The sequence below is a fragment of the Microtus pennsylvanicus genome, chromosome 14 (genome assembly GCF_037038515.1).
Source record: "Microtus pennsylvanicus isolate mMicPen1 chromosome 14, mMicPen1.hap1, whole genome shotgun sequence".
NCBI classification, from domain to species: Eukaryota; Metazoa; Chordata; class Mammalia; order Rodentia; family Cricetidae; genus Microtus; species Microtus pennsylvanicus.
This window is the reverse complement of record NC_134592.1, coordinates 29088738-29112896: the sequence shown is the minus strand read 5'-3', so window position 1 is coordinate 29112896 and position 24159 is coordinate 29088738. Positions and strand designations below refer to the sequence as shown.

The 24159-nt window shown below is 48.7% G+C and overlaps 1 protein-coding gene across 1 annotated transcript in view; it reads left to right on the top strand.

Moving 5' to 3' along the window:
- The first annotated feature begins 1540 nt into the window (after positions 1-1540).
- Positions 1541-24159, top strand: part of Lrrc74a (leucine rich repeat containing 74A) — a 29764-nt gene continuing 7145 nt past the window's right edge. Inside the window, exons 1-10 of the mRNA XM_075947542.1 lie at positions 1541-1583; positions 3506-3634; positions 9068-9240; positions 11031-11138; positions 11558-11654; positions 12817-12866; positions 13565-13646; positions 18174-18259; positions 18778-18972; positions 21872-21967. Coding sequence (XP_075803657.1) covers positions 1541-1583; positions 3506-3634; positions 9068-9240; positions 11031-11138; positions 11558-11654; positions 12817-12866; positions 13565-13646; positions 18174-18259; positions 18778-18972; positions 21872-21967 — 1059 coding nt within the window. The remainder of the gene's footprint in view (positions 1584-3505; positions 3635-9067; positions 9241-11030; positions 11139-11557; positions 11655-12816; positions 12867-13564; positions 13647-18173; positions 18260-18777; positions 18973-21871; positions 21968-24159) is intronic.

Here is a 24159-nt window from a genome sequence, read left to right as displayed (position 1 = left end):
GAAACTATGGTCCAAGCTGGCCTTGAACTTGTGATCCTCCCAGCTCTGCTTCCTGGGTGTTGGGATCATAGGCAAGTGCCACCTGGCCTGGTTGGTTATGACACAAAACCAAAAGGGCACAATTTCAACAATGAAGGGAAATGACGGGAACACTTAGGTGGGAAGAGTCCTTTTAGGGGCCCTGCTGAGACAATTGAGCAGGCGCGAATGACTCTCCGCCTCAGGCACAAAGATCAGCTCAGAAGCCTGACGGCCTGAGTTCAATCCCCAGAACCTAGGGAAAGATGCAGATATGGTGGTGAACATCTGGAATCCCAGCATTCCTGTGGTGAATTGAGGAGTCGGGGGAACTGGCCTCTCACGGACCAGCCATCCTGGGACACAACATAGTTTACAATACAGAAACAAGAAACCCGGCCTCACAAGCAAGATGGAAGAAGAGAACCGACGAGAAGTCCTCTTGGCTACACATACATACCCGTGACTATCATTTTCCCAAGCCAGATTTCTAGATCTTCACCTCGTCAATGACCAAGGGGACTTTCACCCGCCTTCCCCCAGGTCTTCCAGCCACTGACCTGACAGTGGATGTTCTGAAGCCTTTACCAAAGAGCAGCTGACAAGCCCTCAGGTTCTCTTGACACCACAAGGCAAGCGAACTTCAGCTCCACATGGGAACACAGCTGAGCGTGGGAATCCCGGCTGAGCGTGGGAATCCTGGCCTCCAGCTAAACAGCCTGGTGGTCCGGCTTGAACAGTGCTGTGGCCGCAGCAAGCCGTACTGATAGAACATAAGCTTGTGGTGTTTTGCTTTCGTCCTGCCTCTCCAAGGGTGAGGATGCTCTCCCAAGGGTGCAAGCCAAAAAGAACGGGGCAGAAGAAAACGGACTTCACCCATCACTGAAATACTTTGTACCTGAAGCGCAGCCACCTTGAGAGAAAAACATGGTGGCGGCGCTTCACGGTCACCTGACTAAGAGCCTTGGGTTTGGTGCTGACTCAGAGGGAAATAGGCTGTCACTAAGAGGTCCCCCCACAGTACCCAAGCTCTCACAGCCAAGTCTGGGCTTGGACCCAGCGAACATATGAGAAAAGATGACCACCAGAGCCACCCAAGGGGCGTGAGGCCTGCTGTTGCCGGGTCCACCCTCAGGGATCACAATGACCACATGAGATCATGGAATGTTGAAGTTAAAAGGAAAGTAGCTCTTACATCACAAAGTCCTAAGTAGGTGGCCATCCTTTTTGCCTGGGAGCTGGGGGAATAGAGCTCTACCCTTGTCCCCAATGAGCCCCAGGCCTAGCTACCTCCCCCAGACAGAGTCGGAGGCAAATCCATGCAGGCCGGATTCCCACCAAAGCCGGCTCTCCTCCAAGCTTGCTGGGATGAAAAACTAGCTACAGGTTCCCTTGGGATTCGCCCTGGAGAGGGCAGTGCACAGAGTTTGAGACCGAGCTGAATGGACAGGTGTGGAACTTAGGGAAGCAGCCACCAGGGGACAAGAAGCTGTCACCAGCCCCCCAAAAGAGTCCTGGCAGCATGGACTATTTTGATGATGAGCCTCTTGAGTCTGAGACCAAAGGTGAAAAGCCCTCCCCCCATCTCTCTCCCCACCTCTACCAGTGATCAGATAGACTCCCCCAAAGCCCTCCTTCTCCCTGAGTCTCTGCAATGGAGATGGTGTGTTACGTTAGCAGCAGGGTTTAGAAACCACTCGAATACAGTGAGTTGCGGTGCTAGACTTAGCTCTTAAGAGCTCTGGCCAATGTCAGTTTTTGTTTTGTGGACTGGTTGACATCACACTGATAGTTAGAAGCCAGACATATTGGGAATGTTCACACCACATGAATTGACAATGGTTGTTAATTTGCTTGCACCCCCCTGGTTGTGTGGAGTTCTAAAACTTGTTAGAGAGGCTGGAGAGATGGATTAGTACTTGGAGCTTTTTGCCTTTCTAGAGAACTTTAGTTCCATTCCCAGGAACTCAATAACCTGTAAGTCAACTCCAGGGTACTCAGCGCCCTCTTCTGGCCCCCACAAGCAACTGCAAGCGCACATTTATGCACTCCTCCCAGCACACGTTTCTTTCTCCCTTCCTTTTTTTTCCTTTTCTTCCCTTCCTTCTTCCCTTCCTTTCTTTCATTGTCTGAATTATAAAGAAGCCAAGACTCAGAAACGTGCCCCTTCTCTCAGAGCACAGGGCAGCAATCTGGGCAGCTCGGCTGCTGATTATTCTCTAACCACCGGGTCACTGCTACTCAAATTACACGTCGCGTGGAAACTTGGCACAGAGGCTTGAGGATAAATATTGGGACTTGGCTCTGTTGGAGGGAAAAAAAACAAAGACACACACCTACTTGGGATCATTAAGAAGTCCGCCATCCTAGAATCTGAATTGTGAAGGGGGGGGGGGGCACGCAATGCTCAACCCACTCAGAGTAGATGGATGGGTAGCCATGTATGGAATTCTCAAAGACTAAAAATAAATAAAACCAAGAGGTAAGGGAGAGAGAGAGCAGGCTGACCCTGTCTGCCAGTTCTTCAGGAAGCACACGTGTGATTTCTTGAACCCCTGAGGCCTGCGGAGGCCAGAGGATTCATCTCTGAGTCCTGGGTGTGGCTTTCAGGAGTCCAGCACTCAGCAGCCCAGTGAACAAGCCACTTCCTGCAAGTGCAGGGACCAGTGCGAAGGAGGCACGGCTGCTCTCAGCAGAGCCTCGTCCAGTGAAGACAATGTGCTTAGCTCGTAGCAATGAACTTCCACTCCGGAGACATCGTCAAGCCTCTCCTTCATAGGCCCAGAAACAGTGCTGGACGTGAGGGACGGGAAGCGAGACCGGCTTCCTGGAAATCTGACTGGCTCCTCTGCTCCCTGAAGCCGACCCCCGCCTTTTTCCTTTGCCTCCGATCCCAGTCCCCACCTGTCCTGCCCTTCACCTACCTCCCAGCGGCACACTGTGTGACCATGAAGTAGCCCAGGCTTTGGGACACATCCTTTTACCATAACGAGTAACTGACTGAACAGCAGACCCCAAAATCCTTCCATGGAAATCATGAGGGAGGAGTGTGAGCAGGGATTCCACCAAAAGCAGGCAGACCGGCGAAGGGGACTGCCCGTTGACAGGGGACACGGGACTCCATCAATTCAGCCATATGGACGTCTTTGTTTTGCTTTGTTGTGTTTTTATTTTTTGAGTCAGGGTTTCTCTGTAGCTTTGGAACCTTCCTGGAACTCATTCTGTAGACCAGGCTGGCCTTGAACTCCCAGAGATCCTCCTGTCTCCTCCTCCCGAATGCTGAGATTAAAGGCATGCGCCACCACCGTCCGGCTCCCTTATAGAAGGGGGTTTCCTCTTTAGGGCTGCTATGTGAGCTATGGGATAAAGGCTGTAGGCAGGACCTGGAAGGCAGAGGAGGGAGGCAGAGACTAAGGGGAGTCGGTGGTAGGTGTCACCCAGTGGGCTGCAGGTTTAATTCCTGGAATGGGATGGGATTTTCCTCCAGATGAGACAGAAACCACGCCATCACTGCAGAACAGCGATGACATCCTCTACTGCGAAGCCGAAGCCCCTCCCAGTGTTGAGAAGGAGAAACCCACCAAGGAGGACTCAGAAACCGACTTGGAAATTGAAGGTGAGGTAACATCTGATGGATGAAAGGTGGGTGGCCAACCAGAAACTGGAGAGATCTGGTTCCACCAGAATGTTCCTCTCTGTCCTACTGGAAGGCTATGCTCCTCCATTCTAGACTACCTGCTCCTCCTGGTTGGCTGGGGACCACACAGGACCTTCTGAGAAGGTTGTTGTTACAATCTAAAGCAACACGCAGAAGTTTCTGGTCTTTAAATCTCTCCCATGTGGCTGTGTGTGTGTGTACAAGTGCAATTGCTTTCACAGAGGCCGGAGGCATCAGATATCCCCCTGGAGTTGAAGTTACCGACAGTTGCAGGTCTTTTTTTTTTTTTTTTTTTTTTTTTTGGTTTTTTTCGAGACAGGGTTTCTCTGTAGCTTTGGAGCCTGTCCTGGCACTAGCTCTTGTAGACCAGGCTGGCCTCGAACTCACAGAGATCCGCCTGCCTCTGCCTCCCGAGTGCTGGGATTGCTGGGATTAAAGGCGTGCGCCACCACCGCCTGGCTGTTGCAGGTCTTTTGACAAGGGTTCTGGCAACTGAATTCAGGTCTTCTGGAAGAGCAATATGTGCTTTTAACCTCTGAGCTACCTCTCTAGCCCCACCTTACTCTACCTCACCCCACCTCATGTGACTCTTACGTAATTTTTTCATAGTCCAAGAAGGTGGACTTTATTTTATACATCTTTTCTAAAAAGGAAACCGTGGCTTCAAGATTGTGAGAGTCACCCAAAGCCACTAAGAGCTGGCCAGGGTTCCACAAGCTGATGCCACGTTTGACCTGTCTGTTAGTCAGTGTTCCATGCAGTGCCCTAGAGCGTCTCTGCTACCCTAACCACGTGACTTTCCAGTCACCTGAGAGCTCTCAGTTTCTCCTGCTTCAGAGTCCCAAGCTTTGTCACAACAGATCAAGCATGCCTGGTTACCCCAGCTGATGGAGCCGAAACAGAGACTCTGTTCTCGCAAACAGCCGCGCCAGCATCCCTTTCTTCCCATTATCCCCAAGGAGAGGGGTACCAAGAAAGATTATCTGTGAGCATCTGTGAAGCAAGGGGAGAATGATGCTGGTCCCACTGGACGGGAGCAGCCTTCAGCTTCCTAGCTTGGTCCAGCCTGAGACACCCTTCCTCTCTAGTGGCTTTTGTTTTTTTGAGGCAAGGTTTCATGGAGTCCAGACAGACCTTGAATTCACTACATTGCCAAGGATGACTTTGACCTCTTGACCCCCAACCGCAAGTGCTGAGATTACATCTATGCGTCATTATCCCCACCCGCTTGTGTGTTCTTGAACATGGGTGGCACTCAGTGATTCTCCCATCAATAGGGGAGGGCAAAGTGACCTTTACCCCTAGGGTCAGCTTATAAGACCATCCTACCACTCAGAATCAAATTCCCTCTTCTACTCAGACCCCTCCCCACTGCTCCCAGTCATCCTGTGGTTCTTTAAGCTATTGTTAATTCTGCTTTTTTTTTTTGAGACAGAGTTTCTCCGTGTAGCCTTGGCTGTCCTGGAACTCACTCTGTAGACCAGGCTGGCCTTGCACTCACAGAGATCCTTCTGCCTCTGCCTCCCAAGTGCTGGGATTAAAGGCGTGCACCACCACCGCCCAGTTGTTAATTCTGCCTCCAGCACCTCATTTTACTTGGCTGAAGGACGTGGCAAAGAGCTACACTGGGAAAGTCCACCAGGATAGGAAAGCCCACGAAGGTACAAGCTTGCTTGGTTTTGGCTGATTGGGGCTAATTTGTTGTCTCGAGGCTGTTACCAGGGTTGTTTGTGTCAGGGCCCTGTGTTGATTGCCCCAACCCGGACAGCCTTAACTGGGTCCAGCCACCCACCCTCAATAGGTCAATTAAAGACACAACTAAGTGAAAAGCAAAAAAAAAAAAAAAAAAAGGAGACTTACTCCAAGAAACCTCATTATGAAGAGGAAGAGATAAAGAAACCCAGCGGCCTACCCCTGTCAAGTCCATCTTCAGGATCCTGGCATAAGGTTTGGATTTAAATAGAGGGCAAGAGGTGTGCATAGCTGGGCAGTCCAAGGCCAGTGTGGTCCCAGGTCACCATCAATGTCTCTGCTCCTCTGCCCTTCAGGGTGATCTCACTGCCTGTCAGATCTGTGTGAACTCTCTTTCCAGGAGACAAGCTCCTACCCCAGCTAGCACCAGACTTTAACCTTTTCCCGCTCCCTGCATGAGACACCTGGGAAATCCTCATTTCTTAAATAATCTGATGGGATACAAGTGTGTCTTTAAAAAAAAAAAACAAAAAGACTGGCTTTTTGTTTAAGCATGCGCTTCTCCAAATCTCTGGCAAAGCTTGATTCACTGCTCCCAGTTTTTTTGTGGTGCTGGGGAATCAAGCCGAGGACTCACATAGCTGTGACCTGGTGGCTTCACTCAACTGTCAATCAGCACCACCAGCCACAGCTTATGTTTTAAGAAGACTAACTGGGCTGGAGAGATGGCTCAGTGGTGAAGAGAACTGGCTGCTCTTCCGGAGGTCCTGGGTTCAGTTCCTAGCACCCGCATGGTGGCTCACAACCATCTCTAACTCTGATACAAGGGGATCTAACACGCTCTTCTGGACAACAGCACACACATGGTAGACAGACACACATGCAGGCTACACATCTATATGCAAAAAATTAAATAACAGCAGTAATAAAAAAAAACAGTGCTGGTGAAACTAAGATTGGATTCAAGATGCCTTCAACCATCAAAAGTCAACTCTGGGCTACGACTTGGCCCTGCAGTGTCTGAAGGCAGACACTGGGACTTTAAATACCACCAATGACCAGTCTTTGAATGTGGCCAGCCTGAGAAAATGACAAAGGCATACACTGTTCCTGTTTCCTAGCAAGGCCTGGGACATACAACCACCAGCCTTTCCTCTTAAACAAAGGGATATGTCCACCTGGACTATCTGAAGTTAGTGTCCCCTCTCTTCCCAAATTCCTGGCTCTGGGCTTGGAGTTTACATCTAGTGCAGGACTTCTCGAACTTTCCACTCATGATGCCTTTGTGTCAGAACAGTTCTTATGCCACCCTGGGAATGCACGTATATAAAATAGGCATACGGATCTAACATTTACTGATAATAAATTTATTTTAGAACAGCTCCTTTTGGGGGTATATATAATTTCACATTCGTTAAAGATAAAAAGCAAACTCAAACAGTTGTCAGATAGATGTGCTTGTTTGTTTTTATATAAAGAATCCAATCTTGCCTTTAATCTCAGCACCCAGGAGGCACAGGCAAGAGGATTTCCGTGAGTTCAAGACCAGCCTAGTCTATGTGGTGAATTCCAGGCCATCCAGACCCTGTCTTAAAACAACAAAAAGACCTAAATCTTGGTTGGATGGTTGATATTGTAGGACCTACAACATCCCCAATAGTCTTGAAAGGAGACCAACATTTTAATTTATAACCATCAAGGCTGAGGATGCTGCTCACATAAAAATGTATGACAAAATGGTAGCTGGAGAGCTGGAGAGGCAGTTGGTAGGGTGCTTGCTGCATCCTGAAGACCTGGGTTCAGTCTTCGGAACCCACACACAACAGCTGACCTGCGGCCCTGCTCCTCTGCTGCTAGCACTGGGGCAGCAGAGACAGACAGATCCCTCGCCCACTGGCCAGGCAGCTTAGCCTACTCAGAAAGTCCTAGGACAGGAGAAACCATCTCAAAAGCAAGGTGAAGATGCCTGAAAAATGTCCCTTGAGGTTGACTTCTGGCAATGGTGTGCGCACACACACACACACACACACACACACACACACACACACGTATGTAAATAAGCATTTCAGTCGTCGATGGAAGTTGTTTTCTAATCCCAAACCAAAACTGACTCAATAACTCTTTTGTGAAACTTGAGCAATGTTGTTTTTCCGTCCATCACAGAGGCTGTGCTTTAATCTGCTGCTGTTTCAGCTGGTAATCGTGGCTCTGCAGTTACCAGCCTACTTCTCTGGCAGCCACTCAAGCCGAGTCCTGGTGGGAATTCCTTTTCCACAGGCACTGGCTCTGTCACTGCCACCTAATACAGCTTTTAATTAAATCTCTATCGTTCTATTTATCAATAAGACTCGGGAGTCAGAGGCTGCAGTGACGACCGGCTAGCTCAGAGAGCTTGAAGAGCAACTAGCTACCTCTCTTTGCTGGCATCTCCGAGAGAGAGTGTCCTTCTGCTCTCTCCCACCCCCCCAGAAAGAAAAAAAAAACTTGCTACACTAAGTCCCTCCCTACTACTTCCTGTGTGTCTCTCTATCATCCTTCCAGACACCTTCTGATTCTCTATGACTACTTTCTGCCAACTAGTTGTTAGCATGGCCTCCTGACCCAAGGTTGATTTTATTTAATTGATACAAACTCAGACTCAGGGTTCACAGTGTGATTGAATATCCCACACCAAGTCAACAACTCAAACAGGAATTTTAAAATCAAACATTGCATCCAGGTGTGTCATCACACCCTTTAACCACAGTACCTATGAGGCCGAGTCAGGTGGATCTCTGGGCGTTCAAAGCCAGTCTGCTCTATATAGTGAATTTCAGGACAGACGGAGCAGTGCATAAAAAGACCCTGTCTCAAAATTAAATTAAACAATTCAAATATTTTTGTATTGGACTACAACACAATTGTATTATAATCCAATCCAATCCAAAAATGTACTGATTTGATATATACATGCTGAGGTTGAGAAATATTAAAAGTCTCTGGTTTTCATAGTTAAACCACGTGAGTTGTTTGCTTTTTTTTTTTTTTTTTTTTTTTGGTTTTGGTTTGGTTTGGTTTCGATTTTTGGTCTTTCAAGACAGGGTTTCTTCATTCCCTGGCTGTTCTGGAACTCACTCTATAGCTCCAGAACTCAGAGACCTGCCTGCCTCTGTCACCCCAGTGCTGGGATTAAAGGCATGCATCACCACTACCTGGATAAAACACAGTTTTACAAGAGGGGGAGTCTTTGAATGTTCAGTAAAAATCACTGCAGTTCCTAATATGCAAGAACCAGGAGTTGCAGCCCAGGTGCTTTGGCAGCTGTGGTGTTCTGCCGTGTCAGAGCGGGTCAGTGCTGAGAGCACATGTTGTGTTCAGAATGGAGCCTGTGCGAAAGATCCAAGATGCCACACGAGCAAGCACAGCCAGAAACATGTTGGATTCATCACGTGTGTGATTGTAAGCTAACCTGTGGTCACCACACCTTGAGAAACCTTTTACTGTGGCTATTTTCTTTCGAATGTGCCCCCCTCCCCACATCTGGTTACACTCTCCTGTATGCCCAGCAGCGCCCACAGCTGGAGGAGTTGGGTTCTAGAGCACATACCCACAAAGGCAGATCCCAGGAAAGTCCGGGCAGAAGAGCACCTCCCCTGGGGAGGTCGGGGAGCTAAGGCAGCCTGGAAGAGAAAGCTTATTTCATTCTGCCTTTCTCTACAGACACAGAGAAATTCTTCACCATCGGACAGAAGGAACTGTACCTGGAGGCTTGCAGACTGGTGGGCGTAGTGCCTGCCTCCTACTTCATCCGGAACATGGAGGAGTCCTGCATGAACCTCAACCATCATGGGCTGGGCCCCAAGGGTACCAAGGCCATTGCTATAACTCTGGTGGTGAGCATGCTGGACAAAGGAACATATCAAACCTGATGGAAGAGGATTATCAGGGTGACTGGTTTGACATTCAGAGGACACCCTCTTTGGTGTCTAAAGAGCAACTTACCCTGGTCCTTTCTCAGTCATTGGTCATTGTTTTTCCTGTTAGTTCATGGAAGAGGTTGTGCTTTGAAGACTGTGGCCTTTCCTAGTTGGGAAGCAAGACACTGGTTGGGAAGCAAGACATCAGTCTGAATGGGCTAGGTCCAGGCCCAAGAGTTACTACAATTATAAAATGTAGACCTGGGTTTTCATTCCAAAGCCAACCTTGGCCGTATGTGGCTGCCCCACAGCAGCAGGGACAGCCAGTAAGACCTATGTGACAGGAGTCAAGAGGGTAGAGGACACTGGTTCAGTGATGCAGCCTGAGAAGATGATGGACAAGGAAGGAAACTCTGACTTTGATGTCTATCAAAACTCAGGGCAATTTTCAAAGTCTTGCAATATCCCAAACTTGTTCATTGGGGGAACAGCACCACCGTCAAAAGTTGCTGGGATCTGCAAAGAGCATTGCTCTAGTGAGGTCTAAAGGGGTGGCTAATCCTCTGTTCTGTCATCCTCCACTAGGTTCCACTAGGAACCTCCATCCTTCAGGTTCCTAGTCTCCGTCTCCAGGCCCTTTCCATCAATCCTTATCTGTTGCTATAATATCTGAGGCTTAGCAACTTCATAAAAGAGGTTTGTTTCGCTAACTGGGCTTAAGGGCTGGTATCAGCTCTGCCTTGGTAATGACCTCCTGGCATAACAACAGAGGGAATGAGCAGGAGAGGAAGAGATGAAATGATAAGACAGGAAGGCCAGGGCCAGGCAGTGGTGGCGCACACCTTAAATCCCAGCACTTGGGAGGTAGAGGCAGGCGGATCTCTGTGAGTTTGAGGTTAGTCTGGTCTACAAAAGCTAATTCCAGGACAGGTTCTAAAGCTACACAGAGACACAGAGAAACCCTGTCTCCAAAAAACAAAAACAAACAAAAAACAACAGGAAGGCTAGAAGAGGCAAGCACAGGAAGTCAGTCACTACCTTCCGCTGAGCCCCACTTTCTTTTTCTGAAATTTATTTTTCCTGTTAATTATATGGTTATGGAGGGGTGGGGAGTGTGTGAGCGCACATGCCAGCAGAGAAGCCCGATGCCCTTGAAGCTGCAACTGCAGTCAGCTGCGAGCCGCCCAGAGTAGGTACTGAGAATCAAACTCAGGTCCTCTGCAAAAGAAGTATGCGTGCCAGCCACCAAGCCAGCTCTCTATCCCCTGGCCCCACTTCTTAAAATTCTCACTAACGTGTGTGTGTGTGTGTGTGTGTGTGTGTGTGTGAGAGAGAGAGAGAGAGAGAGAGAGAGAGAGAGAGAGAGAGAGGTTGATGTTAGGTGACTTCTATTGCTCTCCAACATATTCAGGATCTCTCACTGAACATGGAACTCACTGATTCAGCTTGACTGGCTGACCTGCAAGCCTCAAGGTCCTCTAGTCTCCACCTCCCCAGGGCTGGGATTACAGGCATGCACCATTACATATATTGGTGCTAAGGATCTGAACTCAGGTCCTCCTCATGCTTGCCTGCCAAGCAAGCACATTACCGACAGAGCCTTCTCTTATAGACACCATGGTCTCACTAAGTCTTAAACATCTCCAACACAGCACCCTCTCACACGCCTGGGATGTTCTAGAGAGAAATGAAGCTCTGGACTAGTCACTAACCTAGTCACTAACCACTTCTATGTCTTCGTTCCTCTCCCACTGTGGCTGCCAAAGTCCAACACAACGATCCTCAAACTGGAACTGGAAGACAACGCCATCATGGAGGAAGGCGTCCTGAGTCTGATGGAGATGCTTCAAGAGAATTACTACCTCCAGGAGCTGGTAGGATGCCCTCCTCCTCCAACTCCTCCTGGCATACCCAGGGACTCAGAACCACTCAAGCCCGGTCAGAATCTCCCACCTCAGGCCTAGGTCAGCTTTGGGCTATCTCTAGGCAGTCTGTGGGCTCCTTAAGTGTTAAAGCAAACAATCTGTATGTTTATGTGAAGTACCAAGGCTAAATTGAGGTGGTGGGGTGTTGTTGAAGACAATGAGCGAGACCCTGGGAGAGACGCTAGAGAAGTCAGACTAGGATCAAGCTTCCTTGCCTTCCACCTCTCCGTCCTTCACATTACCCTGATCCTAAACATTTTACCCCAGCTTATTCTCTCAGTCACCCCTGACCAGTCCCGCCCCCCACCTTGTTTCCGAGAGCCTTCTTGTGCGATCCTCTCCCGCGTGTGTGTGCTCTTACCCCTCAGAACATGTCTGACAATGACCTTGGTTTGGAGGGAGCCAGGATCATCTCAGACTTCCTCCAGGAAAACAATTCTTCACTCTGGAAACTGAAACTTTCAGGTGAGCCCATAGCAGGGGAGGAAAGGACACTGGCAACAGAAGGAGAGAAGAACAGAGGACCTTGGGTCCCTGTTTTAGTTTTGGTTTGATGCAGAATACATGACGCTGCATCATCCCCTCGCTGGACCAGGCAGCCTTGCCCCTCGAAGGCCACACCAAGCCCCTGCTTTCCTGAACAGGCTCTCTTTGCAGCGCCCTTCCTTGTCTTGGACAACTCCACCTCCTGGGGTCTGCCTGGCTCATTTGCCTGACTCTCTGGTGCCATGCACGCCTTCAGGCTCATGTCATCTTTTCAAGAGACCTCTCTGACGCCTATCACGACAGCAATGCTCTATCGCCATTGCTCTGTCCCGTTTCTCCAGTTGTCTTAATGTTCATTAACCATTTGATTATTGCAGGTCCACTTTGAAATGAGTGATGCTCTATCTGTTATTAGGGGAACAGGGCCACTTGAAAGTTCTAGTGTCCAGACATGCCCTCCCTTGGGTTTGCAGATTTATGCTATCTGAGGGACTCTGGAACTTCTATGCCAAGAAGTGAATATGAAGAGCGGTCCTATGCTGAAAAGTAGGACCTCTTTGGAGGACACTCTTTACCCGTTAGTTTGAGATTCCCATAGATAAGCCCCAATCCACGTGATCTAAAACTGCAAAACTAACAAGGAACAAACTTAAAAAGCGGACACTCGCAGTTTCAGACAGTAGGATTCTCAGACATGCACAAGCCGTGTGGAAAAATAAATCTCAAAAAAAAAAAAAAGGAAGTGGGGCTCAGTGGAAGGTGGTGACTGACTTCCTGTGCTTGCCTCTTCCCCTGGAACTAGAATTACAGATGGCTGTGAGCTGCCATGTGGCGAAATGAACCAGGGCCCTCTGGGAGAACAGTTAATGCTCTTAACCACTGAGCCATCTCTCCAGTACTAATGCTAGGCATCCCTAATACACTAAGGATGTTCATATCTGATGTCAGAGAGGAGGAAGGAAATGGTCAGCAGTCTCCCCCATTCCTTGTGTCTGCCTGTTTGCTTTAAGAGCTTCATGGGGCGTGTGTGTGTGTGTGTGTGTGTGTGTGTGTGTGTGTGTGAGCCTGGCAGGCGTGGGAGGGCAAGGGAGCGCAGATGGTCTGGTGTGCATTGCTAACAGCGCACCCTCGCTGGCCGCAGGAAACAACTTCAAGGAGGAATCTGCTGCGCTTTTATGCCAAGCCCTGTCGGTAAGGAGCATGTGAGGATGTCCCTTGGGAATTCTGGGTGACCTGGGGGGACACTGGACAAAGCCACTTGCTTGGTTTGGGAAACTAATGTATGTTTGTTCCCTGCAAAAGCTTCAGCAAATCATAGGGCTTTCTGGGTAGGAATAATTCTCCAAGAAACCATTGGTAGTTAAGGTTTTTATTAAATCTCCATTCTTAGCCCAAAGGGCTTTATTTTTATTTTGTGTATTTTATTTATTTTTTTTAATGGAGCTCTTTTTTTTTTTAATTTTCTTATGCATAGTGTTCTGCCTGCGTGTATGCTTGAGGGCCAGAAGAGGGCACTATATCTCATTGCGAATCATAGTGAGCTATCATGTGGTTGCTGGGAATTGAACTCAGGACCTCTGGAAGAACAGCCAGTGCTCTTAACCACTGAGCCATCTCTCCAGCCTGATAGTTAAGGGTTTTTTTTTTAATTGTATAGGAAATCATTTGCTTAATAACACTAGCCTACCCAGTTTCAGGTACCTAGGAGCCCCCATCCTTCTGCCTTAAGGTTGACTGAAAGAGATGCCATCAAAGAAATCCCAGAACTCAGAAGGCTGAGGGAGAAGGATGGAGAGTTCAAGGCCAGCCTGTACTAGCTATGCAATAATATCCTGTCTCGCGATAACTAAGTGGAAGACAACTAACCTCTCTACAATTTGTCCCTTTAGTCCAATTACAGAATTAGGTCACTGAACCTCAGCCACAACCAATTCTCTGATGTAGCAGGGGAGCATCTGGGACAGATGCTAGGTATGTCCCCATGGAGGGAAGGGTTGGGGAGGAAACCACTTCCAGCTCTCCCTGTATGCATATGGGTGTTTTGCCTGAATATACACGTACTGTGAGTGTGTCCGATGCCTGTGGAGGCCAGATGGGGCATTAGCACTGGACTGCCCGGAACTGGAGTTACAGACAGTTGCGAACCACCATATGGGCACTGGGAATTGAATCCAAGCCCTCTGCAAGAGCATCCAGTCCTCTTAGCCATCTCTCCATCCCCGTTCCCTTTCTTATTAACTTAGCCATGACTGTTTCCTTTGTGGGGTTTGTTTTGTTGGTTCCTCTTTTGATTTGTTTTTTTGATGATGATGCTGCTGCTGCTGTGTTTTTATTCTTCAGTTGATTGACTGGGTTTGTTGGTTGGTTGGTTTATTTGTTTTAAACAGAATCTCACTGTTAGTGAATCCCAGACTGGCCTTGAACTTGAGGTCCTTCTGCTTCTGCCTCCCAAGTGTTTGGATCATAGGTGTGTGTCCCGAGTGTTCCCATTACAAAAGTGGTGGAAATCATGCTCGGAATAATAGAGCACAGCCAACATCTGGGTGTGAGAGGCAAAACTTGCCACTGAGAGTGAGATGCTGTAGAGAAGCAGCTTGCACGAGAGGTCTGGAGAGACGGCTCAGCAGTTCAGGCTGCTTGCTGCTCTCGCAGAGGACCAGAGTTCTGTTCCCAGCACCTTGGGCAGCCACACACACACACACACACACACACACACACACACACGGCATACACTCACACACACTCACACACATACACATGGATAAAAACAGAATGAAGCCCAGAGCTGGCGAGACGGCTCAGCAGTTAAGAGTACTTGTTGCTCTTGCAGAGGCTCCCAGCTGGATTCCCAGCACCCACGTGATAATTAACAACTACCTCTAACTCTACTTCTGGGGAATCCGATGCCTTCTTCTGACCTCCACAAGCACCAAACACGCATGTGGCACACATACATACATGCAGGCAAAACATTCACACATAAACAAAACTGAGTAAGTCTAAATAAAAAGTTTAAAAATTATATCCATTAAAAAAAAGACTAAATAAACCTCCTTTTTTAAAGCTACTGGCTGGTATTGTCACACTGGTAACATAAACCTCACCTAAAAGAATTCACATATTTTAGAAAAATTTATTGAAAACATATACATGATGAAAGATGACATTTTGGGAATATTTTTTATTTTGATTTTTTTTACCTTGAATTTTCTTTCTTTTATTTTTTTACATTTTTTATTACTACTTATTGAGCTTTACATTTTTCTCTGCTCCCCTCCCTGCCTCTCCCCTTCCCCTTTCAGTCCTCCCCCAAGGTCCCCATGTTCCCAATTTACTCAGGAGATCTTGTCTTTTTCTACTTATTACTTCCCATGTAGATTAGATTTATGTAAGTCTCTCTTAGTGTCCACAGTGTTGTCTAAGTTTTCTGGGATTGTGGTTTGAAGGCTGGCTTTCTTTGCCTTTATGTTTAAAAACCACCTATGAGTGAGGACATATGATAATTGTCTTTCTGTGTCTGGGTTACCTCACTCAAAATAATGTTTTCTAGCTCCATCCATTTTCCTGCAAAATTCAAGCTGTCGTTATTTTTTTCTGCTGTGTAGTACTCCATTGTGTAAATGTACCACATTTTCCTTATCCATTCTTTGATCGAGGGTCATTTATGTTGTTTCCAGGCTCTGGCTATAGCAAACAAAGCTGCTATGAACATAGTTGAGCACATGTCCTTGTGGCACGATTGAGCATCCTTTGGATATATACCCAAAAGTAGTATTACTGGGTCTTGAGGAAGGTTGTTTCTTAATTTTCTGAGAAATCGCCACACTGACATCCAAGAGGGGTTTTACCAGCTTGCATTCCCACCAGCAGTGCAGAAGTGTTCCCTTTTCCCCACAACCTCTCCAGCATAAGTTGTCATCAGTGTTTTTGATTTTGGCCATTCTTACAGGTATAAGATGGAATCTCAGAGTTGTTTTGATTTGCATTTCTCTGATGACTAAGAATGTTGAACATTTCCTTAAGTGTCTTTCAGCCATTTTAGATTCTTCTATTGAGAGTTCTCTGTTTAGGTCTGTACTCCATTTTTTTTTATTGGATTATGTGATCTTTTGATGTCCATTTTCTTGAGTTCTTTGTATATTTTGGAGATCAGACCTCTGTCTGATATGGGGTTAGTGAAGATCTTTTCCCATTCTGTAGGCTGTCGTTTTGTCTTATTGACCAGGTCCTTTGCTTTACAGAAGCTTTTCAGTTTCAGGAGGTCCCATTTATTAATTATTTCTCTCAGTGTCTGTGCTGCTGGAGTTATATTTAGGAAGTGATTTCCTGTGCCAATGCATTCAAGTGTACTTCCCACTTTCTTTTCTATAAGGTTCAGTGTGGTTGGCTTTATGCTGAGGTCTTTGATCCATTTGGACTTGAGTTTTGTGCATGGTGATAGATACGGGTCTATTTTCATATTTCTACATGTTGATATCCAGTTCTGCCAGCACCACTTGTTAAATATGCTTTCTTTTTTCCATTTGATATTTTTTGCTTCTTTATCAAAGATCAGGTGTTCGAAGATGTGTGGATTGATATCCGAGTCTTCTATTTGGTTCCATTGGTCCTCCTGTCTGTTCTCATGCCAATACCAGGCTGTTTTCAGTACTGTAGCTCTGTAGTAAAGTTTGAAGTCAGGGGTTGTGATGCCTCCAGAAGTTCTTTTATTGTACAAGATTGTTTTGGCTATCCTGGGTTTTTTTGCTTTTCCATATGAAGTTGAGTACCGTTCTTTCGAGGTCTTTGAAGAAGTTTGCTGGGATTTTGATGGGCATTGCGTTGAATCTGTCCAACTTTTTTTTTTAAGTCTTGTTTTGGTCCAGTATTTCCTCACTATGCTCCTTTCCCTACCTTTCAAGACAGTAATGTGTATCCTGTGCCACTGTGGCTTGGAAGTATGTGATCTACATTTTGATTTTGATTTTACCATGAAGTGATTGCATGAACCTCAGAAGAGACTTTGAACTTTTTTAAGCAGGATTGAGACTGGTATAGACCATGGGGATTTTAAGTCGGACTAAAAGCATTTCCATACTATGTTATGGTTACAAGCCTACGGGGGGGGGGGGGCGCGGAGTGGAATGTGCTGGTTTGAATAGGACTCCTGGATTAGAATGCTTGGCCCATAAGGAGTGGCACTATTAAGAGATGTGTGGCCTTGGTAGAGGATGTGTGTCACTGTGGGGGCAGGCTTTGAGGTCTCATATGCTCAAGATATGCTTCACAGTCTCCTTTTGCTGCCTGTTGATCAAGATATAGACCTCCTCAGCAACCGTATCTGCCTGCATGCCACCCTGTTTCCCACCATGACAATAATGGACTAAACCTCTGAACTGTAAGTCAGCCCCAATGCTATGTTTTCCCGTATAAAAAGAAAAGAAAGATACACAACACTGTATTTGTGTCATTGGGGTAAACATCTATAATGGAGCCTTTCCACTCCTGGGCTATGTTCTTAGGTGGTGTCTCAGCGGAAACACCTCTTCTGTGGTCACATACTTACCTGGTAGATCCTGCCACTTGTCGGGGCCAGCCAACCTGTCAAACAGTGCCTGAATAGGGGAATCAGGATTAGGAAAGAAAGAGACAAAAGACACAGATAGAATTGGGAGGGCTCTCAGTGAATACTGCAGAAGCCTCGAGTTTATTTCTTTTAGCCCTTTTACACCCAAAGCAAACGGGGTGGGCAAAAGACTTCCTTACCAAGGCTCGAGGAACAAACAAGCATAATCACCTCCTTAATTCTCAAGACATCTGAGACCCCGCCTTTAATTGACCGTGAGGAGCACTCTTTGACCTTAGGTCAAGATGGACTAGAGTCACGGTGGGCTCCCATACTGCCCCTGAAGACTGTCCCCTCTTCAGTAGAAAAGTGGGACTGTTTTAAGTCATCTTTCCCAGGATTAAGGGTCATTTTTCAACCTAAGTAACTATCTGAAAATTATCATCTGGCCAGATATGGTGGCTCACAAGTTTAATCCCAGCATTTGGGAGACAGAGATGGATCTCTGTGTATTCCAGGCCAGCCAGGGCTACATAGTGAGCTTCTGTCTTTAAATTTTTTTAAGGGAGAGAGAGGTCTCTAGAGAGATGGCTCAGGGGTTAAGAGCACTGACTGTTCTTCCAGAGGACCCAAGTTCAGGTCCCAGTACCTACATGGCAGGTATAACTGTCTGTAATTTCAGTTCCAGGGGACCTGACATCCACGGCAAAACATTAATGCCAAAGGACCCAGGTTCAATTCCCAGCACCCACATGGCAGGTCACAACTGTCTGTAATTTCAGTTCCAGGGGACCTGACACCCATGGCAAAACATCAATGCACATAAGATTTTCAAAACGTTTTTTAAATTAAAAAAAGTTGTCACCTGAGTGTCGCAGCTTGCATACCCCTCTCCAGTACTGTGGGTCTGTGGCTGGGTCTCTGCCAACATGAGTCTCTGCCCCCCCACCCAGCCCTCAATGTAGGGCTTCAGTCGCTGAACCTAAGCTGGAATCACTTCCACATTCGGGCTGCTGTGGCCTTGTGTAACGGTCTCCGGGTAAGTCACACTCTGAGAGGTGAGTTGAACTGCTTCCTCGTGGTCACCGTGGACTTGGGTGTTCAGAGCTCTCACCAAGTGTCTTTGAAGCTGCTGGGTTTCCTTCCATGACTCCCGGTGTGCGCTTCTGTTGTATAAATCCTCTCTCCTGAGGCCTGAGCACCATCATTAGGGGTGCTTTCAGAGGGTGGTTTAGCTTGAGGGCATAGAGATGAGAATCTCAAAAGGGATGAATCTCTCAAGAGGTCTTAAGAATGAACCCCCACCTGGAGGCAGCAGAATAATTGTGTAGACCTGTCTCTACAGAAAACCACTGAGCTGGGGAGGGGGGGGGGCAATGGCGTTAGGATGGGATGGTTAAGAGTCGCAGGGGGTGAAGGAATGTGTCAGGGGTGAAGATAAGGGTTGCGGTTTAGATGAGGGTGAGGGTGAGAATTGGGGCTGGGCTGGCAATCAAGACATTTTCCTGGGTAAGCCTCACTCCACCCTGATGCTAGTGCTGTTCCCCTCCCCTGGAGTCTAACGTGACCCTGAAGAAACTGGACGTGTCCATGAATGGCTTTGGGAATGAAGGCGCTCTGGCCCTGGGGGATGTCCTCAGACTCAACAGCTGTCTGGTCTACATCGACATCAGCAGCAATGGCATCACCAACGAGGGAGCCTCCAGAATCAGCAAGGGACTAGAAGTCAACGAGACCCTCCAAGTGCTGAAGGTAGACTCGCTGAGCTGGCGTCTTCATATGCACCTCTGTGTCTGGATGCAACGCACGTCTGCCTATGTGTCCGTGAGTGTGTGTCCGTGAATGTGTGCGTGTGTGTGCATATGTATGTATGTGATTCATCTGTGGGAAAGCAGGGCGGTAGAACTAGACAGAATGCTGGGGACGATCACCAGCCCCTGCCCCGTACTTCCATGGCCACGTTTGGTGCCCTTGCTATAGACCCAGGGCTGCCTCGGCTCTCTGGTGACATGTGTGCTTCTATACAAGTCTTCCCTCATGCCATCTGGGTCTCTCTTGGGATTTTCTTCATACTAAGGCCATATTATGCTTTGGGGATACTAAACCCAGTGGTTGCTTGCATTCCAGTCTGGTCCTCTGATCCCATGAGCCTCTGCAGCCTCAGCTCACCCCTGCTCTCCATGGCTCTCTCTACAGCCTCAGCTCACCCCTGCTCTCTGTGGCTCTCCCTGCAGCCTCAGCTCACTCACCCCTGCTCTCCGTGGCTCTCCCTGGAGCCCCAGCTTAGCCCTGCTCTCCGTGGCTCTCCCTGCAGCCTCAGCTCACCCCTGCTCTCCGTGGCTCTCCCTGCAGCCTCAGCTCACCCCTGCTCTCGGTGGCTCTCCCTCCAGCCTCAGCTCACCCCTGCTCTCCGTGGCTCTCCCTGCAGCCTCAGCTCACCCCTGCTCTCCGTGGCTCTCCCTGCAGCCTCAGCTCACCCCTGCTCTCTGTGGCTCTCCCTGCAGCCTCAGCTCACCCCTGCTCTCCGTGGCTCTCCCTGCAGCCTCAGCTTATCCCTGCTCTCCGTGGCTCTCCCTGCAGCCTCAGCTCACCCCTGCTCTCCGTGGCTTTCCCTGGCTCCTCCTCTCATTAGTAGCACTGCCCATGCCCACACCTGCTTTCGTGTCTGCTCTGCTGCAGAGCGTGGCACACAAAGGTCTGTGTCAGCCTGCGTCCTCCTAAGTTAGGGGACTGCGGCCAGCACTCTGCTCTCCCCTTCCTGCAGAACTTTATTCTATGGTTCCTAACTATACTCTCATGTGAATGTGAAATCTCCCCAAGGACAAGAATGTTATTTTGGCCCTGATCATACCCCTCACACCGCATGGTGCTGGACACACCGTGAATATGTAGAAGTAAATGGATAGATGGATTAGTATTACTTGTGAATTAGTTTACCTGTGGAAACTAATTATGACACAGGCCATTGGATAGTTTGGAAGCAGATGCAAGAGGACATTTGTTCCAAGGTCTTCTCTCTGGGCTCTTCCGAGCCACACCCTGAATATGATGATGCAGTAATTCATCAGCCATTGCCCAGGGTGACCTAGTATCTCTGCCAGCTCCACTTTCCAGATGGGAAAACAGAGGCCAAGTGACACTCATTCAGACCACATAACTATAAAGAGGGTGGCCACTTGTATCTGGCTTTCTATAACCATTCTAACTCCCTGCAAGAGCCTGGGAAATTGGCACACAGTAAATGCTCAATAAAACCCCTGGCCTCCCTCCTAATGTAGCGACCTGAAGTGGCCTTTCATAGCAACAGCCACCATTCATACACTGTGTGCTGTTCACTGGGCACCTTTTGGATGCTTTGATTCTATTATTAGGTTGGGACCCTTGGGACAGCTCCTCCGTGGAGCCAGGTACAAAAAATCCAGGAAGTGAAACCCAAGGCCAGCTGCCTACATGTTCCCAATTGCTAATCTCCATCCATGCTTCAGTGGCTCTCAACACCCTTGCAATAATAACCTAACAAGGTCCACCATGCCATGGCCTTTCCTGCCTTCATTGCCTCGTCCTCTCTGTTCCTGCTCACAGAACATGTGCTATTGCCCAGCACCACAGCATGCTGTGCCCTCCAGCTCACCTCCACCCTTGCCTGCTCTTCCTTCATGAATCTTTTCCCACTCTGCTCCTGCTTCCCCCCTTCAGATATGACTAATTCCCCTTATCCCAGCAAGGCTTTACTCAAGGGTCTCCTACCACGATGGACTTTGCTCCTACAGTATGTCCCTCCGTCACTGCTGCCATCATCTATCTAATACCGTTTACTTGACTGTCTCCTCCAACTAGAGTAATGCTATCTGAAGACAGAGCCCCTGTCAAGTGGACCTGGGCTTAGAAGGCCTTGATAAATATTTGTTGGAGGATGGATGTGTTGGATGGATGAAGGATGAAATGGATTGATGGATAGGTTTTTGGATGGATGGGTAGTAAGGTAAGATGGATGGATGCATGGATGGATGGATGAGTGGATAGATGGATAGATGGATGGATGGATGGATGGATAAATGGGTGAGTAGATGGATGGATGAGTGGATTGGTGGATGATGGATGGATGGATGGATGAGTGGATGGATGGATGGATAAATGGGTGAGTAGATGGATGGATGAGTGGATTGGTTGATGATGGATGGATGGATGCATGCGTGGATGGATGGATGGATGGATGGATAAATGGGTGAGTAGATGGATTGATGAGTGGATTGGTGGATGATGGATGGATGGATGGATGGATGGATGGATGGATGGACAGATGGATGATAAGAGAAACTGATGCGTGTGTAAGTAGATGAATGGATAGATAGTGAGATAGGCTAATTAGTGGATGTGTAAGTAGATGGAGGGAAGGTAAGGAGAATTGATGAGCAGACGGATGGATGGGTGATAGATAAACAAAGGGATGGACTTATAGATTATGGGTGGGTAGAATAAACGAACAGATAAATGAGTGCTCAGTAGTGGGTGGAAAGATGAAAGGACGCATGGTTGGACAGACAGACAGGAATAGATGAAGAAGTCTAGGAGGAGCACAGAGGTTGTGATTCGGCGGGGAAGGTGAAGTTAGTCTAACACAGCCTCCTCCTGCTGCGTCCTCCTCCCACAGCTTTTCCTGAACCCTATGAGTATGGAGGGGGCAGTTCATCTCATCATGTCCATCAAGAGGAACCCCAAATCCAGGATGGAAGAGCTTGACATTTCCGTAAGCGCTCAAATACCACTCATTGGCCCCTGGCACAAGCCAGCTCCCTCTACAGCTATTGTCACCAGCTGTGTCCCACACAGACCCTCACACACAAGTAAGGGGCTCGATTGACGGGAGTAGCCCTTCAGTAAATCTCACCACAGTGTAAAGGAATTTATTTGATCCTGGGAACCTAGAATGTGAGCACCTAAGAGTACTAATGAGGAAAAACCAAAAGGGCCGGGGCGTGAAAAACTCCAGAACAAAATTTGTACACTACCAAATTCGGTAATAAATGGATCGCGTCTCAGAATGTTCCAGAATCCTGGGATTTTCTTTTCAGCCCTTGCTAGTCTGAAACTTGCTATTATATAGACCAGGCTGGCCTCAAACTCACAGAAACCTGTCTGTCTCTGCCTCCCAGAGTGCTGGGATTAAAGGTGTGCACCACATACCCAGCCAGAATCCCAGGGTTTTTAAGACCCACCTCACAAATGTGTGTTTGCTTCACAACGTGTGGCCTTCTGTGCGCAGAGCTGCAAGGTGATCCTTCTGTGAAGGGGGAAGGGAAGTCACCAGCCTCACCAGGGACTTGCCCAAACCACCGCAGGGAGGGCAGTGGGTCCTAACAAACTACTGCAGGGAGGGCAGCAGGTCCTAACAAACCACCGCAGGAGGCCAGCGGGTACTAACAAACCATCTCAGGGAGGGCAGCGGGTACTAACAAACCATCTCAGGGATGGCAGCGGGTACTAACAAACCATCGCAGGGAGGCCAGCGGGTACTAACAAACCATCGCAGGGATGGCAGCGGGTACTAACAAACCACTGCAGTGAGGGCATCGAGTCCTAACAAACCACCGCAGGAGGCCAGCAGGTACTAACAAACCATCGCAGGGAGGCCAGCGGGTACTAACAAACCATCGCAGGGAGGCCAGCGGGTACTAACAAACCATTGCAGGGATGGCAGCGGGTACTGACAAACCACTGCAGGGAGGGCATCGAGTCCTAACAAACCACCGCAGGAGGCCAGCGGGTACTAACAAACCATTGCAGGGATGGCAGCGGGTACTAACAAACCACCGCAGGAGGCCAGCGGGTACTAACAAACCATTGCAGGGAGGCCAGCGGGTACTAACAAACCATTGCAGGGATGGCAGCGGGTACTAACAAACCACCGCAGGAGGCCAGCGGGTACTAACAAACCATTGCAGGGAGGCCAGCGGGTACTAACAAACCATCGCAGGGATGGCAGCGGGTACTAACAAACCACCGCAGGAGGCCAGCGGGTACTAACAAACCATTGCAGGGATGGCAGCGGGTACTGACAAACCATTGCAGGGATGGCAGCGGGTACTAACAAACCATCGCAGGGAGGCCAGCAGGTACTAACAAACCATCGCAGGGAGGCCAGCAGGTACTAACAAACCATCGCAGGGAGGCCAGCGGGTACTAACAAACCATCGCAGGGAGGCCAGCGGGTACTAACAAACCATCGCAGGGAGGCCAGCGGGTACTGACAAACCACCGCAGGATGGCAGCGGGTACTAACAAACCACTGCAGGGAGGGCAGCGGGTACTGACAAACCATCGCAGGGATGGCAGCGGGTACTAACAAACCACCGCAGGAGGCCAGCGGGTACTAACAAACCATCGCAGGGATGGCAGCGGGTACTAACAAACCACCACAGGAGGCCAGCGGGTACTAACAAACCATCGCAGGGAGGCCAGCGGGTACTGACAAACCACCGCAGGATGGCAGCGGGTACTAACAAACCACTGCAGGGATGGCAGTGGGTACTGACAAACCATCGCAGGGATGGCAGCGGGTACTGACAAACCATCGCAGGGATGGCAGCGGGTACTAACAAACCACCGCAGGAGGCCAGCGGGTACTAACAAACCACCGCAGGATGGCAGCGGGTACTAACAAACCACCGCAGGATGGCAGTGGGTACTGACAAACCATCGCAGGGAGGCCAGCGGGTACTAACAAACCACCACAGGATGGCAGCGGGTACTAACAAACCACCGCAGGATGGCAGTGGGTACTGACAAACCATCGCAGGGATGGCAGCGGGTACTGACAAACCATCGCAGGGAGGCCAGCGGGTACTAACAAACCACCGCAGGAGGCCAGCGGGTACTAACAAACCATCGCAGGGATGGCAGCGGGTACTAACAAACCATCGCAGGGAGGGCAGCGGGTAC